General features: G+C 41.6%; 1 protein-coding gene across 2 annotated transcripts; it reads right to left on the bottom strand.

Moving 5' to 3' along the window:
• Positions 1-1,693: 1,693 nt before the first annotated feature.
• On the bottom strand, positions 1,694-18,405 carry LOC311270587 (coiled-coil domain-containing protein 6-like). Of its 2 annotated transcripts, none has more exons than XM_084375545.1 (9): positions 17,973-18,405; positions 16,661-16,810; positions 14,563-14,691; positions 13,940-14,043; positions 12,945-13,105; positions 10,639-10,795; positions 9,284-9,402; positions 7,507-7,628; positions 1,694-3,421 (listed from the first exon to the last, which is right to left on the bottom strand). In XM_084375545.1, the coding sequence occupies exons 1-9, from the start codon at positions 18,225-18,227 to the stop codon at positions 3,224-3,226; spliced, it is 1,395 nt and encodes a 464-aa protein (XP_084231671.1). In that variant the 5' UTR covers positions 18,228-18,405; the 3' UTR covers positions 1,694-3,223. The 2 variants fall into 2 exon arrangements, with proteins under 2 accessions (XP_084231671.1, XP_084231672.1); XM_084375546.1 differs by having other exon boundaries at positions 9,284-9,384; positions 17,973-18,402.
• Positions 18,406-19,413: the final 1,008 nt, after the last annotated feature.

Below are 19,413 nucleotides of genomic sequence, written 5' to 3'. Positions count from 1 at the left end.
AGGACTATCGCTTGCTCCTGCCCTAGCTTTTTTTCCCAGCAGTTTTACGTCAGCTGATCTGGTATTCTGATATTTTTAAGTATCTTTTCTTTTCGTTTTGCACTCCTGTGACACCCGAGAAGCAGCAACATGCTGTTCTTTTCCGTAAGAGTCTTTGCAGGTGTAAACACACAGAGCCACCCTGCAGTCTGGATGAATGTCTCTTGGTTCAGCCGTTCAGATCCATAAAGCTGCAGAGGTGAAAGGCCACTTTAGCACCCGGCGTGCCCACCCTGAGCCTCCAGTCCAGATTCCTGCTTGGATTAGTTCAGGTTGCTGGCTTCAGCAGCAAGAGGGAACGCTGCAACATGGTGGAAAAACACACGATACACTTTGATTGTATGAGAGCTCAGCAAGTCTTTGGACAAAGATATCCTCTTGTCTCTTATGATGGAGTGAATGTTTTGATTCTGGTCAGTTTGAACCGGCCGTATGTGCGAATGAGCTACAGTTACCACTAGAGACGTCAAGGAAGTCTAATGTGTTGCATAGCTTGTCATCACTGCCCTGTTTTCCTCCCACCGCAGGTTATTGCACCCACTTTACAATCGTTTACAATGTTAAATGATCCTGGAATGATTGATTTATGGAAAACACTCCTCCGCTCTGCAGCCAGCTAGAACCAGTTAGAACTGATGTAGATGAGGAAATGAAAATTAGAACCTGGCACAGAATCAAGAGTCAATGGAGCTGCTGTGTCTAAGAGGCTTATCACATGAATGCACTTTTATAATACATTACATCCGAATATAACTGATCCTTTATTTCAGTATTTACCTCTAGGTACGTCTGTCTGTGGATTGTCCCGTTCCACCACTTTGATCCAAGCTGAAATAATTATAATAACATACAGCAAGAAGCAGAAACTGAAATGCTTCTTCCTTTATTTTTTATGGTTTTCTACTTTTATTCCAAACAGTAAAGTCCAGTTCTTTTGAAACTATTGCACTAAGCATGGAGTTGTTTTCCTTTAATATCAACGGACAATGTTTTTCCCCTTGTGAGTGTGTGTGTGTGTGTGTGTCATCATTGTGTTATCAAATGTCTGTCTATTGGCAGATGTTTTCAGCGTGATAGGATCTCAACTGTGCAACATGTAGTCACGAAACTTTGCAGGTTCAAAAACAAGTGTGGTCCGAGCAAAGGGGGCTGGAACTAGAGCGGTAGCAAGTAGCAAAGGGGTCCCTGGCTTGCATAAGATTTAAAGTTGTGGGTCACTATATCCCAGTAGCAATCATTCCGGTCCACTCAAGCAACGCTGTTATTGTTTTGACCTCGTCTGTGGACAGATTTTGTCGATGTAAAACCATCACAAGCATGCAAGATGCAGTCACGAAACTTAACAGGTGTTTAATTGAGCTCAAAGTGAGTGAACTCTGGAGATGACAAGAACAACTTTGGTTCAGAACAAATGACACGGCTGGTGTGATCCCTTTGCAAGTTGGTCACACTTTAGTCAACAAAGACAAGTGATTTTTTCAGTGAACAAGTGCAAACCTTTACCTGCGCGTGGCTCTCAAACAATAGTCAGGGAATCCCCAGCTTAGAATTTATCCAATTAAAATGTGTCCTCATGGGACTGTGAAAATCAGACATCACAAAGCCATAAAACCACAGCAGTAAGACATCAATAAAACATTACATCTCATCGGTATGTAGAGAAGCTCAAGACATCTGTTTAATATGATAAATGCTAAGTTTCCCATTATGCTGAAAGTCAATGTCTTCAGTTGCATCTGCTCTCGTGCAACACAAATAAATGAACAGGGATGACTCCTTTACAACACATTAACATTTTTGCCTTCCCAGATACGTGTGAGCAATGATGGTGGGTGTTTATTCAAGGCACAAACATTTTAATCAACTACTGCAGGGGTTTGGTGGGAGCTTCATGATTTCCACAAGGAGACATTGCAGTGAAGCTAAATACACAACAAGATCAGTTCAATTCTCAACCGTGCACCTGTTAGGACCTGTCAAATTCAGCATGTGCATCATATCGCAGCCCCCTGTCAGGGAAAAAAATGTATCACAGACTGATTGTTATTTGCTGAAGTCTACAAAGCATAAGCCTTCCATAAAACTGACAATTACAAATGGAAGTTGTCATCTCAAGAGCTTTAATCATACATAGAAATTTAGTTCAACAGTACCATTCATTTAGAATGTTTTAGCAGTATGTATATTTAGTGTAAAGAGCATTATGTTTTTTTTTCCTTTTTCTGATGAGGAATATCCACAAGGATGATAGAAGCTTTCAGAAATACACCAGAGAGAGAGAGAGAGAAGAGCAGAGAAGAGACTGAGTACATGACTAAGTTGTAACACCTCAGACTACATTTTTAAACACCTCAAAAGGCGACATTTATCTGTGGTTTATGTACCAGTGTCCATCCTCCTTGATGCTTTTTTTTTTCCTTTTCATTTTAACTGAAGAGCAGCAGAGCCTTGAATGCTTTCAGAAACTAAAATATCTGTGGCGCTAGCTCTGTTTGATCAATGCCCCATAATGGAGAAACTCCTCGCAGTTTTCTATGACACCTCCTGTTGAACTAATCGGAGCCGTGTTGAGCTGTGGGTCAGGAGTGAGCTGTTGACACTGCATCGGAGACGGAGGGGGTGGGGTGAGCAGGAGTGGAGGACATTACTGCAATCGAGTGTCATATCATAGGCATGAAAAGAATCGACCACATCCATCTATCGAGTCATCCATTTCTCTAGCCATACATCCATCCATTGATTCAAACATCCAACCTATCAGAAAACACCACCATGAAACATACTGTATGTGCTGTTTGTGCTATCTTAGAAGCGCCACAACAACAATTCCAACCAGCTAAAGTCCCAAGCAAAGAAAAAAAAACATAACATGTACAAGACAGAAAGTGGAACAGATAATTGGCCTACAAATCCCAGAAGCGATTTATTTTTCAGTCCATCCATTCCTTTTAAGAGTAGTTAAGTAACGCCACGTGTGGATTTGGCAGGCGGCGAGCTTCATCGAGGGTGAGCCGCTGTCTTGTTTCTTTCCCCTCTAAAACTTGTGAAGCTGCTTCTTTTGTGGAGTTGGTAAAGAGTAAGAAACTTGACTTCCAGAGCTGGTAATGATGGAAGCTGCTGTTGCGGTAGCGTCGTGGCATTCAGTGGGCGCGCTCACGCGCAAAGACAGAGACTGTGTGTTGCGTTAAGGCTGGGAGGGAGGCTGCTGTGCTGCTGCGTGCTGCGACATAGCTGCCGGGGAGGACATGGACTGGACCATGGGCTGAGCTGGTGGGGGGAGCGGAGGCTGAGCCTGCTGGGCCCCTGAGTGCGTGTTGGGGGAGGGAGGAGGCGTTGGACGTTTGAATTTGTCGGGGCTGGCGCTTCTTCTTGGGGAGGGCCTCTGTTGAGAGAAAGAGAGAAAATAAATGAATAAATATCCCTCGTCTTGTTTAATGCAACTGGATGGCAGGAAACTAAACTGCAGTTTGTGGCAAACTGAAGATGTTTAGAGAAAATCAGTCCACCAACATTCTCATGTGGTCATTTTTCCTTTTCAAGTTCTTTAATGAGTTTTAGGCAGACACAGATAGAAGGTTTATCTCAATAACTGTGCAATCATCGTTTGTTTCTTTCCACTGATGGATAATGAAATTGAGTGACGATGTAACTTGTGTCATTGACGTATCCTGGACTGACCTGACAAGTCTACTTCCAGTCAGTGGAATGGAAAAAGAAAGGAAAAAGGGGTTTTAGAGTAAATTTAATCTGTCTGAGGTTCTGCTCTCCCAGACGTTATTTCCCAGTTTTAACTGCCGGGTGGGCTGAGTGCTGATGGGAGAGATGTGGTCTGTACGTCATTATAATTAACAAGAATTGCTGACTTGTGGTTAAATGCCTCCGACCACCAGTCAAGTTGCAACTTACATCCGTGTCTGTCCAAGTTCATAAATGCAGTGAAGACTTTGAAGGAATTTCATGAAAGGATTAAGTGTTTTGTTGCAAAATGTAAGTTATCACTGTATTGACATGTGATTCTCGTGAGAAACATGCTGTTTTCACTGAAAGACTTTTTTTTTTTTTTTTTTACAAAAGGAGTACCGAGGACCAATAGAGAGCTTCATCACATGAGGCAACGACAATCATCTGAAGCTCAATCTCAGCAAAACCAATGAGCTTGTGCCAGACTGCCATACTTCACATATGGATGTTGCTGCAAAGAAGCTTTAAACTCTAAAACATGGACACTTCACCCTGCAGCACTGAAGATCTTTACAGTCACCACTGTTTCAAGGCGGAAGGTAAGATTAATGATGTCAATCAGTATCCTACCAAAAGTGAAATAAGGTCATGTCTGCACTTCCGTTCCGTTTCTGGTTGTGGCGTTGATTAACAGCCAGAAAAGCATTTTTGCAGATCATAATGATGTCACAGTGACGCGACAGTTGTAACCAAAAACTTGTTTTGGGAAGTCACAATGACCATTGACCGCCAAATTTAATCAGCTCATTGAGTCAAAGTGAACAGTTTTGCAACATTTGAAAAATTCCCTCAAGGAGTTTAGAGATATCATGTTCATGAGAATGGGACAGACGGGCGGATGAACAACTCATAAACAACAAAAAAAAAAGTAACAAAGAACGCCACAGTGTCTGTCTGAAACAGAAAAAAACATCTTCGCAGCGTTTAGAAATTCATGAGAGGTGACTCAGTTTCAGTCCAAACTCAGGTCACTGTGACCTGGATAGCACCACACCTGCTGAGCACGCATCTTCGACATGCACCACGTTTTATTGATTTATCAAACTGGCTTAAAACCAACAGACAGACCTTTGAATAACAGCTCTACGGTCTGTTCCCTGAAGTGTTATTTTTTCTAAACACATGGTCAAGTTTACAGTGGTCAATTTATGTCTAAAGCACATTTAAAAAAACACAAGTTGACCAGTGTTTCACAAACAAAAGCTAAAGAAAATAAGGTCATTGAAAACAAGTAGGGACTATCCAGTGAAACTAACTGTATTTTGCAGACAGTAGCTTTGTTTACATTGAGCCTAATATTCCAATTATAATTGGTTTACCAAAGAGGGAGGCTTCGAAGGTGAACTGGTCTACTGCAAAGAGTTTGTTTTAAATAGGAACTCTTAGAGAACTTAATATAGGTGATGACAGATGATAGATGTCTAGCTGCAGGACAGGGAACTGATCAAACACACACTGAAAGAGATCAAATATCCACGTTGTTCATTCGAGGAAGAGGAACTACATATTACATGTTATCCATGTAAACATAGCGTGCAAGCTCAGCTTTTCATGTAGTTGCACATTGGAGAAATGTTGTGTACACAGTTGGAAAATAACATCAGCTAAGTGCAGGTAAAATATGAAGGTAGCTGGTAGATTTTAAACAAAATAATGATCAACTCTGGAGTTGCTGGTGAAGTTGAACATGTTATCAGTGGCTGGTAGATGATGGTAAATGGTAGGTTGGTGATGATGGGATATCAACACCTCATTAGGTCCAAGATTTGAGTACAAAGTCACAAACACTATGGAGAAAACAAACCTACAATCTCATCTACTTTGATCTTTGATCTAAGTCTTTTCCACTCCCGATACTGAACTTATCATTTTGGCAGCACTTCTGCCTTGAATCATACTGCCGGTGCATTCAGGCTCATTAGTTTAGAAACTAACTGAAATAAAAATGTATCTGGTTCTTCCTTAAAACCAATTACACGGACATTCATTTATATAAGAAATATTACTTGGAAGACGAGGCAAAACATGAAAGTGATCATAAACACAACCACATTTTAACACCTGTGGACTGATTTGTCCTTATTTGACACACTGTTAATGTCATAAGTGAAACTAAAAACAACATTATTAAACATAAATTGGCTGGAGACAGACTTAAATGAACCATGACTGGTATAAAACATGAATAAAAATTAATAAAGAAATAAAAGTGACGCATATAAGGTGTGTTAAGACTGAGTTATCACTGTTATTGAAGAGATAAATGAACACCTGAATGGACCTTCGGACATTTATGGAGTTATTGTACATTCTCCTCCAATGTCGGAGTGGGTTATTATGTGTGATGTAACAACAATATGTGTTAAGATTAAGCCAGTGTTCTTTCAGATTTCAGGTTTGTAAATGTACACACCCATATTGGGTGAACATTAAAAGACTCGTGGCCTATTTACCATTGTTATATACATGAAGCTAAAGATTACGATATCTACAGGGGCTACAAAAACACAGCTGAAAGACAGCAGTTGACCTCAGTCATTGCTTCATTTTAAACCTAATATGCTGGAGTACAGAAATAAAACAGCCCCAGCGGTGACAGACTGCAGAGTATGAGCAAAAAAATGGTCTTGACATTTAAAGTTTTTGATGGGGCTCCACATTCAATAAAATAAGTAAATGAATGTGCTCTTCATTGTTAATCATTTAAACTGTTTGCCGAGTCTGAGGACATTCTGTTATAAAGTAATAAAAACACACTGTACCCAGAAGTGGGACATCTAGCTACATTTACTTCCAATTTCATTATGGCATATCCAAAGACCCTGAACGAACCCTTCTTACACACTGTTCCTGTTCATTTTCCATTTCAAAATTCGACACTTTTCCAGACTCTAATTTCCAGACCAATAGATTTTTCAGACCGTGTTGAGTACAAACAATTTAGTGGTCATTATGTAAATAACTGGTTTTGAAATCTACCTGTTATGTATGTCACACTCTGACTGTGTGTGCTATTAAGCTGCTAGAAGATTGAAGCCATGTACTGATGGGTACCCTTCACCCTCTCACATGTTGGAGATGTCAACAATTTTACACAAAAGTTGCATCCAGACTTTTTTGAGAGAGTTTCAAGCCAGCCTTGGAAAACTAGCATTTACCTGTTGTGGCCGTTCAGTCTAATTTGAACGAGTACTAACATTGTTCCCCCATGTTTATTAGTCTCTTTTATTAATTAAAACCGATAATGAGTTGAAAATAGTTTAATAATTAAATTTTCAGGGTCTGAGCAGCCTTGTTTATTCATTGTGCTGATGGAAATGACAATGAAAATAAAAAGCAAAGATAGACTTTGTGATAGCTTTCCCATACTGCATTGGATCCCTGTTTATATGCCTGAGGTCATAATTAAAATCAAACTCTTTATCTTTCAGTTTATTCATAATTTATATTTACTTGAAAAGCATTTTGGTTTACATCCCTTGGGAACCACAGGAGAAACTTTGCAAGCACTTTTAACATAAAAAAAAAGGGAGAAAAAGATTCTTGTTGAAGCTATTCAAATTTTAATTGCATCTCCTAACTATCTGATCATAATAGTTGGGCTCTGAACTCCAAACAGCTAACACAAATCTAAGAAACAAATAAAAATAAACACTTGTGAGACCCTTAAAACACTCACAATTTGCTTAATGTCTGGTTATGGAGGTGCAGCTGGATGTTACTTACCGCTACGGCGTGAGAGGAGCTTCCATGGACGTGCAGGGCAGGGGTGTTGTAGTGGGAAATGGCAGCTCTGGACAGTGTTGCTGGAGGGGTGAAGCCAACTGTGTGGCTGCCATATGAGAGACCTGTGACACAGACAGGAAAGACAGTCATGGAGAGGAAGTTCACATACTATCTGTGCTTTTGTTCCAAGTCATCATCTTCAACCGTAAATTCAATTCTGCCTCAAAGTAAGAAAAAAACATTATTTTTTCCTTGTACTGTTTTCAACCGAGTATATGTGAAAAAGGGGTTAGTAAATGATCACATCCTGTTTTATTCATGTTTTATACAGCGTTCCAACTTTTTTGAAATCAGGGTTGAACTCTTGGCATCAAACATGATTGAGCAAACAGTCACTAACACGCAGAGGTGGCAAAAGTACATACATTCTTTATGCAAGTAGAAGTACAGATACTTGTGTAAACAAAGACTGAGTGACAGCTGACTCATATGAATGCGCATAAGCAGGTCCGCTTTTTGTGCATGAAATGGCTGAATCCTCACTACACTGCATTGAAAAAAACAAACCGCTTTGTCTGGTTATATGTCTCCGCTCGACTGCATCCAGAAACTTCCTCTTCCTCTCCTTTGGGGAGAGATCAGGTCTTGTGGGTAGACTAACAAATGTGACCTTAACTGCATGTATTGAGGAAGTGGATCAGATGATTGATTTTGGATTATTTTCTATTCTTTTTATTGCTGTGGCAGCCACTAGAAAAGGTTACCAGCCGAAACGCTGCTCCTCGAATTTCACAGGATACACAATGACATGGTTTATTTGCATAAACACCAGGAGAAAACCTGTTCCTTGTTAATCTGTTTAAGGAGTTTCTTGAATTCCAATAAACAGAAAAAAAGAAAGCTTAACGTAAAACAAATGTTTTAATGTTTTTGTTGTTTTGGTTTCAATATTGCAGCAGCTGGCTCCAGTGAAATACTGAATTGTTGTGGGAGATGTGTTGACGTGGTTCCCCGCCCAAGACAACCTCACTGTCCTTTACGCTTGCTAAATTTATGTGAACAGACTCTGGGTGCCTGGAGGTAGAGATAAGGTGACCCTTGGTGTGACTCAGGAGTAACAAACACATCGCCTACCACCTGGCTACCCACTGTGATATGCGAGTCTTTATGAATTATGGCACGCTGTAAAAAGATAAGCAAATGTAAGCTTTTGTTGTGGTATGCATGCTGTGCAAAAAGCTTCTGTTATGTAATAAACTCTTAAAAATCAAGTATGAATAACTGTGGCACTGTGGCATTGATAGTTACGACTTTCCCAGGTTTGCACAATCACTGTCCTACATGCTAGTCGGACAAATTAATGTTAGGTAACCATTTGTTATGTAAGCATATAGATTTTTATGGTCCTCCTGAACAAAAACAAGCACTGCGGAAGCTATAAGGTTTATGGCAGAAGAGATCAAGAAGTGGAGTCTATTGGACAAAGAGTTAGAGCAAACACTTTTTATTTCACTGCCATTGACACTGTGGATTTGTTTATGGTTCCACTGACCTTTAAGAGACTTGAATGTCAAAATGTTTGTTCTAGATTCGACACGAGATATAATGGATATTAATGGTAAGCTTTGTGACAAAGATAAAGATTGTTTTGTAGGAACAAAGCTTATAAATTGATATCAAAGGTACTTTTTATGGCCATGTTAGCCATTCTCTCTGACGTAGCATATCTGGCTAAGTGCTGTATTGTCTGTACAGCAGCCATCTTAAATGTACTTACCAGGTGATATGGGTCGGCTGGAGCTCGGGGAGGGGGTGTAGGGGATCGGGCTGGACACGGTCCTTGCTCGCAAGCCCTGCGCAGACATCTCATTGAAGTACCTGAGAGGATGAGATGAACTGTTTATGAAAAGTCAGTAAATTTCTAGTGTAAAAGAAAAGCAAACAATTCAGACATTCAAGGATTTATGACAAAAGACAATTTTGTGCAACATCAGTGAAGATAGTGAGTGATAAGCCCCTAAGACGCAACATGAACAGCTCTTATACATTTTATTTTTCTTTTATTTGTCATGTTGACCTGTTTATTCATACATTACCGTGTATTTTATTGTTATGTTTTGTGTTTTTTGTAAAGCACTTTGTAACGCTGGTTTTGATAAATGCTATCCAACTAAACTGAGAGATTGGATTTTGATTTTGAGTGTTTTTTGTGGCTTTATGTCAAACCTTGGAGCCATCACACCAAACTCATATTCCTGTCTTGATTTCAGAAAGGACTGTGAAGAAATCTTTGCAGTTAAGGCCTAAATCAAAACTGTCCAGCAGCACTTATCATTCAAAACATTTATTTGATGATTTAGGCTAAATGGACACCATGTTGTTACCTTGCTAATCACAAAAAAAGCATACAGACTGGGAGTTGTTTGCATTGTGGAGATGTGAAATCCACAAACTTGTCTATTTCTGTTGTCATTTCCAGCCGTTACTGTCACATTTAAAAATGTATAGTTAAACACGGTGGCCCAACCTATCTGACTTTCCTGCTTTGCTTATTCCGTTACTTTGCAAGCATCTTCAATACATCACCACCAGTCGGACTACAGCTAATTTAGGGTAAACTCAGGCTGTCATTTCCTTCTTCTTTCTGTAGATATCAGGTCTCAAACCTAGTGTTAAGTGTTGTTATTAATGAGATATTAAAGCATCAATCATGCTTGTAAAAGAATGAGGTGTACGCTTGGAAATAGCATCATGAAAGAAGAAAATCAAATTATATGTAAGCTAGTACGTGCTGCAGGGGTTTTCTATCTGGAAGTTATTGTAAACAAACACTGTGAGTTGTTCTATGCAAAGACAAAAAAGTCTATACAAAGGCTATCGGAAGAGCAACGGCTGTGTGCTGAGGTGGCATGCATTTCTGCTGTGTTTTGCATCTCTCGCTCTCTTGAGTCAAATGCCTCTTGAGCCTCTCTGCAACATCAAACTCCAGCACACAAGCCGCACCCTTTACTAGGACGATGTCTCCTTCATCCACCTAACTCGATTTGCTGACACATGTGACGTTGCACCACTGTTAAAGAGTTATTGTGAACTTTTTTGATAATCTGTGCTTTTGTGCGTCTCATCATGTACCTCTCATCGTCCATCTCCAGACTGGATTCGCTCTCTGACAGTTGTCTGCACAGGGCCTCCCTGCGCTCCATTTCTCTCTGAAGCTTTCTCTGCAGCCGGATGTTCTCCTCCCTCATGTGTCGCTCCTCCTCTATGTACTGGGCACGCTTCTCTGTGTCTGGGAAGGGACACACACAGAACAGATGACATCAGCTGAAATATTGTCAAGCTCACATCCTGGCCACTGTATATCCACATGACCAACAAATTCAGTAATGTGTCACATGTCAAAATTGTTGCAACAGAGTATGTTTGTGCGATACAATGATTTATTTTCTTATAATAACTTTCAAACACCGAATAGAAAGTGAGCCAATGCTGATCTCTGAAAACACACTGGGTAACAAGGCAAGCAGCATCAGCACTAATGTCTTTCTACTTGACTTAAAGCTGGACTGACAGCTCCCTCTAGTGGCAAAAACAAAGCAAGTAAAAGTTGAGTGACACTCCCAGGCATGTGTTTAGATTTATCTACATTCATTTCTCTGCGACAGGTCAACACTTATGGTTGTCTCAACAACAAACAAGTGTTCTTAACTTCAACCAAAGGGTGTTTACAGCTGCGAACTGCCTTTGTTATTTTGTCCACACCCAATGTGATTTAGCAGAACCCATAAAACACGGAAAGCTGTTTTCAATGAGTGCACAAACACAGTGGATAATTTGGCCTAATATGGATTTCAACTTCTAGTGCCACATGCCTTCCCAGCCCACACTCTGTCTCTATGCGTCACTGATTTGGGGAGACAAACTAAATCAAAGTTACGGTGGGAGTTTATTAAAGCAGGTGGGACTGATCAGTGACATGTTCATGAGAGGGATGCTCAAAGGGGAAGATTTGGCGTTATTGCGTGTGTACAAGTACATCTTGTTACAGACTTTCAGGGACCAGATTTAACATTATCCTGCCCTACTCTTTTATGAAGTTGCAAAAACAAGAGCTCATCTAAAAGACAAGCCGAACGCATAATTCTCTGTAAATCTGGCCAAAGCTGCTTGTGATATCATTTCATTGCAATGTCACAAGCAACAATATAAAAAAGCAAACAGAAAGCAGCTGATTCTTTGTTACTTAAATCACTGGATCAATTTTTAGATGCAAGATCAAGAGTCTGGTTTCATTTTACAAAACATGCTTGCCGGTTTATGAGTCTAACCGGTCAATTTCACTGATGCTCCCTGTAATAATAAACCAAGCAATAATGTCAACACAAAGCAGGCAGTGTATGGCCTCACTGAACACAGCTCGATGCTGAACAGCATCTGTGTTTTTTAGATTTCTGGCAGATTTTAAAAAGGTGTGAAAATCTATTTATGTGTCCTGAAACTTTTACAACATTTGGTCGTCTTTATGGCCCAAGAATCATGAGGTAAGATTAAAGCACAGTCCCGACTGTTTACAATCGTGGAGTCTCTTCTCAAATAATATTTTAACATCTGGCACACATCTGCACATACAGATGTCATGAAGCAGGTATTAATACTGTTGTCTTAAGCATTCACAAGGAAGCTCTTAAAGTCTACAATGCAAGAGCGCTCTTGAATGCACCAACACGATAACATTACACAACAGTCCTCAAAAGCGTCCTTGAATGCACCAAGGACACTTCTAAAATGGTACAGGCTTGCAATTGCATTTCCATGCAGTATTAATGTAAGTAATGTAAAGTACAAAACAGGGCTGGTTTTAAAAAATAGCAGAGATGTCCCAGAATATTTTAGGGTTAAACATGTTATTGGTGCCACAGTAACACACATTAATTGTGTTCCTGATTTCTAGCTCGCAGCTTTCTACGGAAGCACTGGAGGTCCAGCTCGCTGTGGATGTAACAGTCCATCTCTAATGCTGCATACTAAATAGATGAGCTCTTGACAAGATGAGATGCTCAAGTGCCATGGGTACCCCCATTCAAGAGGAAGAAACTGGAAGGAATGACACTGACACTGACTTTCTTTGAGACTTGCTGTCGACAACTGTGCAATTCCACTTCTTCAAAGATCCTAAAGGATCTTCGGGTGTCGCGCTGTAATGTGACCACTGAGAGGTAATGACGATGTAAACTGTGTCAGACAAGGCCAGAAAGTATCCTGTTCTTTCTGGTCTGTGGAAAAACAACCGATGCCGGGGTGTAGGGTGAATTTGCCCCTCGCAGCGCATCAAGAGGATCAGCTTTACCAATCACATCCTTAATCAACACTTGAGGGCATCTGCCCCTCCAGAGCCCACACTCCCCTTGGATCCTGTGACAAGTCGAGAGGCCACTTACGCTGCAGCTCAGTGGTGCGCAGGCTCTTCTTAAGCCTCTCCACCTCGTTCTTTAGGAAGCGGATATGCCGCATCATGTTCTCTGGTGAGTCTATCTCCATGGAAACGTCTCTTGGGGAGGGAGGAGCCGATACAGGCTGGTCCAACTTCTCCTGAAGGATTCTGGTGAGGAAAGCAAACAACACACATTGTTATGGGAATTCATTGACAGAAATAATGGGCATGATGACAAGCTTTTCAAAATGATATTCATTTGAGATTTTAGACAAAAGTGAAATGAAAGGCACCGCTCAAAAATGAAAAACCTTTTCAACCTTCTCAGGTTTTCTGCACTAGAAGATTGAACAAGGCTCTGATTTAAAATGAGCAAATTAAATATACGATCAGGCCCTTCGGGAGGTAATTATTCACCTTACTGTAATTTAATCTTCTCAAAACATTACCCTTCTGCTAGTCGATCATTGGTAATTTTTACTCCGCATCATAAGTGAGGCTGAGTCACTTGTTTTTTTGTGACAGTCAGGCATTTTATGTGCGTGTGATTGTGATCTGTCAGAGACACAAAAAGGGGGCAGAGCTACGGGGTACACTTACATATTTTAGGTGCTGTAATCGTAGGAAACTGGACTTGTTTCGTCCAGTTGCCTACGATAGAGCACCTAGATTTACCATGACCTGGATGACTGAATGTATAGATTAGTCAATCAACAAATGATCCACTGATGAAAGCCAAAAGAGGAGGCTGAACGCTCTGGAAAATCTAACCGTTTTTTTTTAAACTCTGGGCCAAGAAAAAAGCAACTGTATCCAACTTGTCCTTACTTTCTCACTTATTAACCAAGTAATGAAAATTCAGTTGCAGCGATCGTTATTTAATAACACAACTTCAACAGCTACACTCAGTAGAAGCCTTTGTCCCTTTTGATAATACGACTGAAGAGAGTTTGAAATGTTCAACGTGTTCAATGATTCACACATGACGTGATGACTCCACACCTTTTCTCAGCCTCCAGTTTGTCCATCCGTTTCCACAGTCTGTTGACCAGGGCTTCTTGTTCCTGCTCTAATGTGTTCTCAAGGTCTATCTTCTCCCGCCTCAACTAGAGAATAAAAGAAGAGCGGAGAGCGACATTCAGAGACACAAAAACCTTGGCGTCGAAAAGCACTCACAGCACACAAATGCACCAAAAGCAAAGCCGAGATTCTCGGGCCGCGTATGCTTTTCTTTCACAGAGCTACAGTCTCTAAAGTCCCCTGTGAGTGAGCCACAGTGATAGAAAAATGCATTGCGGGGCGGCGGTTCTGTGGCAGTGGCATTATACAAGCATCACTCTAACATATATATATTTGTGTGTGAGCAGCAACAACAAATGTATTCATGCACATCCACAGAACAACCCTCCATTAAAGCATGGAAAAAATATGCAGTGGTTCGAAACACACAGGTTTGATCCATCCGCAGACCAAAATGTTCTTTCCAGCTAACATCCAATGGGAAGAATTAAGGATGGGGAAGTTTTGGCATCTTATACTTTTACCATAACTGAACACAGAAGTTAAGGGATATGTTGTCCCACACTGGATGCTGAGGTCTTCTTGCTCTACTACAATAAGCGTACCTGTTCCAGGGTTAGCTGCTTTGAGATGGTTTCATTCTCCATCTTCTTGATCTTTTTCATCAGCTTGTTAACCTGGAACTCCTGCTCCTGCTCCAAGTGCTGCTCCAACTCTGCCTTCTCATGCTGGAGCTGGTTTGGACAAAGGGGGGGAGGGTAGTGGACGGACAGAGGAAAAAGAAGAAGAGGAGGTGGATGAGAACGAGAGCGATGAGAAATAAAAAGGGAGCACGAACACAAGAAGTAACTCACAGTGACTCACGTATAAACTATTTCATGACCACAGTGAACAAACACACTGGTGTCAGATCGTTCAGCTTACGCATTGACAGTATAGCAAAACAGGAAGTCTATGTCACAATTCAACCGGATCAGTGGATGAATTTCCCAGAAGAATAAACAGTGTAAAATAATGATTTGGCAACCAAAGAAACCACCTTTGGCAGCTCACCAATCCAAAGAAAGGGTGCGGCTCAGCACTGATTCAAAATGGGACAGTTGTGTGATGAATTATATAAGTGGTTACTCATTATGGGGAAAGGGATGCAAATTCATTCATAGGAAAATACTTGAGAGGGAAAAATAACCATTTCCATTATGCTACTAACAGAAACACCTCAAAACTTAGCTTACAATGACTGCATTCATCCAGAGTGGAGTGCTCTGTGGTATCCTGGCTGAAATAAAAGACCGCCAGGTTTTGCCACACCCAGTGCAGCATTTTTTCTTCTAATTATCACACTAACAATTTTAGGAATTGTTTTGATAATGCGTCTTGCTTTCGCCAATACAATTACCGACCACTGTGTAAAAGGCCTCCACCCCGCTGTGCTGTGTGTGGTGAGAAGCAACTTTGCCTGAGTCTGTGTGAAAATATATCTGCTCATCTTAAGCTTCTGGATAAACTGCAGAGATAGTTTATTCCACATGTCCTTCAGGCGGAGGCTGGCTGTAAGCAATGTGCTTAAGCTTGCAGATATTGTGCATAAAGGTAACTCTCTGAAAGTTATTCCCTACAATATTTCATGCATTAATAATAACAGTTTTATCAGCTTCATCTCTAGACAGAAAACGTATATCGGCACATTAGAAGATATCAGAAAGGGGACGGACGTTACACTGACAGTGCATAGGTCAGTGTCAGTGTGTGCCGAAAGGAGTGGCATTGATTAATTTACCCTCTGAGGCGCCTGAATCATTCATCTACTCGAGCTTAGACAACTTAAACGCAAAGTCCATCAACAGTAATGGTGGGAAAAAAACGCAAGTCAGACAAAATTGTTTACAAAAGTGCCTCTGCACAGGAGCACTCACACATCCAGTTAAATAAATGACCACATTCGCTCAATTCTCCCACTATCATCGCAGGCGTATAACACACGCCCATGTCGACATGCATACACACACACACACACTACGAGCCATTTGTCAGCACCAAGTCAACGGGCGGAGGCAGACGCAGGTCTGTTTCATGTTAACTGAGAAGGCGAGATAAGGTACACCCAAACAAGTCCATCTGTATGACCTTAAGCTGGGTCTGTTGAGGCATTTGCATGGGGTCCCCTTCCAGTTTCCCCACTTCTTTACACATCAACAAACCATTAGTCAGCCTACAGCTAGCCATTGAAAGTGTGACAGCGTGTGTGCAGTTGGGAAAATAAGATTTGGAAAACAGACTGAACCAAATAACCGACAGACGGGAGGAGAGTAATTTGAGAGTCATTTAGAGTAGCTAGCAGCCGCAGTGAAGTCATCTTGAGCCGTTCCCGGCTTCGGGCAAGTACCAATACAGTTGATGATGATGTACTAACGGCTGCACACTCATACACGGGTTGTGTGTGCCGATACACACACACACACACACACACACACACACAAAGCAGCAAGCTCGAGCTGAACACGCTTGACAATACTGCAGCCAAAAACTTTTGGATAATTAAGCATTAAGAAAAACATCTCTGCGCCACAGTCATATTAAATAACTCATCAAAAAGGGTACAAGTTCAAACCGATGTTATTCTCCATTGTGCTCGGTGAAAACAAGTCCAACCAGTGAGTCAAAAACTGAGCTTTCCCCCCCAATCTTCTTCCCAACACTCACTTGCATGAGTTTCCTTGACAGTTCATTGGTGAGAAATTCCTCCTCCTTCTCATAGTTGACCGCCAAGGTCTCCTTCTCCTTCTGCAGGGCCTGGATCTTCTTGAAAAGGGTGTTGCTGATAAATTCTTCCTCCTGCTCTGCTCTTGCTTGCTGCAGGACAAAAAAAATAAAAAATACAAGACAGTAGCAGAGGGAGACATCAGCGTCTTTAGTCTCACCAAAACTGTGGGATGTACACATTCATCCTAATTAAACTGTACAAACGGTGCATATAGGCGCACGTGTCAACCAAAAAATCTGCTGCAGTGAAGTCTGCCAGCCAAAGAGGAAGCAGACTTCTCCCCTTATGACTCAAGAGATGTTGCAGTAATGGGTGACTTATGGTTGAGGGGAAGAGTGAAACATGGGGGGGCAACTGAGGAAATGTGTCTGTGCAGCTACAGCAGCTAGCATTACAGTGTGATGATACGTCTGTCCTTGTTGGCACCAGTCTCAAATTCTCCATCCTCATTCTTCACTGACCTCAAAGCTAAACTCTGTTTTGCAAGCTGGGGGAATTTATCAGTTGTTCAAGAACAATGAGAGGGACAATAGAAAGCAAACAGCTAGTAAAGCCTCACACATTTACAGAGGAGAGAGGCTGTATTGTGGCTGACTTGCCAACATCTGAGCCTGGCGTTTAGCTAGCTCGCTAAGTTTGGCCTACATACTTCCTATCTAACCAACAGATCGGTTACACATTTTATGAAGCTAAGGCTCATTAACCGAGCATGGAGACATATGACGCATCGGTCCATGCCAACGCTGCTGCTGGGCTATATATCTTCTCAGTTACCGTATCCTCGTTGGACATAACGTGGTGACAATGTCTAGCAGGGAGTAACCAGCTGGTCAAAAAGCTAACAGCAGTCCGGTTACTTGCATCGTGAGGTGCCCACCTCATTTTAACGCCCTTTCCACTTGACGTTAGCATCCGAGCTAGCTAACGTTAGCCAAGATTAGCAAGGCAAAGCAAAACAAAGCGAACTAGCAGGCTATCACTGCCCAGCCACCTAGCTAGCATACGTTAGCCCGCTGGCTAAATGAGCAACATCCCCAACTAGCTAGCTAATGTTAGTAGAGCTAGCAAAACACCAGAGTGGTGTGTTCAAAGAAACATAACATTCACATGAAACACATTAAATGTGCTAACCTCGACTGTTTAGCACTAAACAGACAACACTAGACATAGCTAACTAACTGACAAACCCAGTGTAATAAGTGGCGTGGGTATAGCATCTAGCTAGGTAGTTAGCTAGCTAACGTTACTCACAATGGTGACGCTAGCTTTGCGGAGGTCCCGATTCTCCTCCTGCAGGGCTTTGCACTTGAGTTTGAACGTCTCCAGCTCAATTTTAAGAACTTTATTCTCTTGCTGTAGCGAGGCCAGGCGGTTCGTCAGCTCCTCCAAGCGAAACTGTGAAATGACTATGCTCGGTTTGCCCGAATTTGAGGCGGAGGACGACATCGGGGTGGCCGAGCTGCTCCCCGCTCCGTCGGTGTCGCTCTCGCTTGCGCTGTCCGCCATGGCTGTGCGACAGTGTGGGGTAGGGAAGACGACGGCAGCTGCAGCGTTTGAGGAGCGCAGGCAGCAGAATGGTACACCGTGTGACCTTGCTCACGCTCGTCGGCACAGCACCGCCAGCAGGATGTCTCCAGTACTGCACGATGCAGCCTCTAACTCAAGCTGGAGCCTCTGAGGCATCTTCATCAGCTCCATCCCAGACCTGAAAGCACATCTTCAGCTGGATATTGTGTGGATCATCTGTCTTCTCTGCAAAAAGATTAAGTTAAAATCTGCATGATGGTCTGATGATGATGATGATGATGATGATGATCTTAAAGGTGTAAGAACAGGTACTCCAAACAAATATCAAATCAAAAAGATGGAAGTTGTGGGGGCCGCAGATCACCAGAGTGACCGCTAACTGCTGCTCATTGTAGTAGCCGTTAGCTCAGTTAGCCGTGCATGTAGAGAGCCAAAATACCATAGGCCCACCCAGGTGCATCATGGTCCTACACCTGTCCCTCTGACTGTATAACCTCGGGTGCCCACAGTGTCAAATTCCTAAATGAACCAAAAACGAAACAAAACACTAACTAGACGAAACTGAACACGCTCAAGGAGGAAATAATTAGACTAAACCAATAAATGCTATCAACTTCTAATCAAAATTAAGCAAACATCTAGAATAATCAAACAAAACATACCTTTTCTGTGGCCATGTTGGTGTTGGTGTCGTGTGCTGTGCGAGACGATGTAGTTCACTGAGCGGTTTGAGACAAAACTACATGATGTTTTACTTTGAGACAAAGACAAACTGTGAATTTCTTGACTATAATCAAGAAATATTCCTCCGTTCAGTCCCATGTAAAGTTTTATATTATTAATATATATAAAACAGAGTGGGAGAGAGAGGCTGTATTGACGGACTCACTCATCGTCTGATATACTTCAGAGGTCAGTTCATTAAATGCAACTAACTTTTATTTGCACTGATTCATTTATTAATTCCTATATTTTTTGGGGTATTGAGTATTTGTACTATAATTATATACACAATATTTAGGTAAAGTCGTCAAGTTTGGCCTGTTTTTCTTTTACAGCCATGTTCCTCCTTTTGGGCTGGTTTCCATGGACTTGGTTGCTTGTTTCTCTTGTGAGATCTGGCATCACAGTCTTGGTGTTGTTTCCACCACTAGCACAGCAGCTC

Source organism: Pagrus pagrus, assembly GCF_965226575.1.
Source record: "Pagrus pagrus genome assembly, chromosome: 15".
Classification (NCBI taxonomy): Eukaryota; Metazoa; Chordata; class Actinopteri; order Spariformes; family Sparidae; genus Pagrus; species Pagrus pagrus.
The sequence above is the reverse complement of the archived record's forward strand: the minus strand, read 5'-3'. Positions and strand labels throughout refer to the sequence as shown.

What these genes read in the sequence shown, in the direction of transcription:
- LOC311270587 (XM_084375545.1), bottom strand. Translation starts at nt 18,227, where the DNA reads ATGGCGGACAGCGCAAGCGAGAGCGACACCGACGGAGCGGGGAGCAGC. An exon ending in TGTCAAGGAAACTCATGCAA is followed by an intron (nt 14,692 to 16,660) that starts GTGAGTGTTGGG and finishes TGTCCAAACCAG; the next exon opens with CTCCAGCATGAGAAGGCAGA. An exon ending in CTGGAGATGGACGATGAGAG is followed by an intron (nt 9,403 to 10,638) that starts GTACATGATGAG and finishes TTTCATAAACAG; the next exon opens with TTCATCTCATCCTCTCAGGT.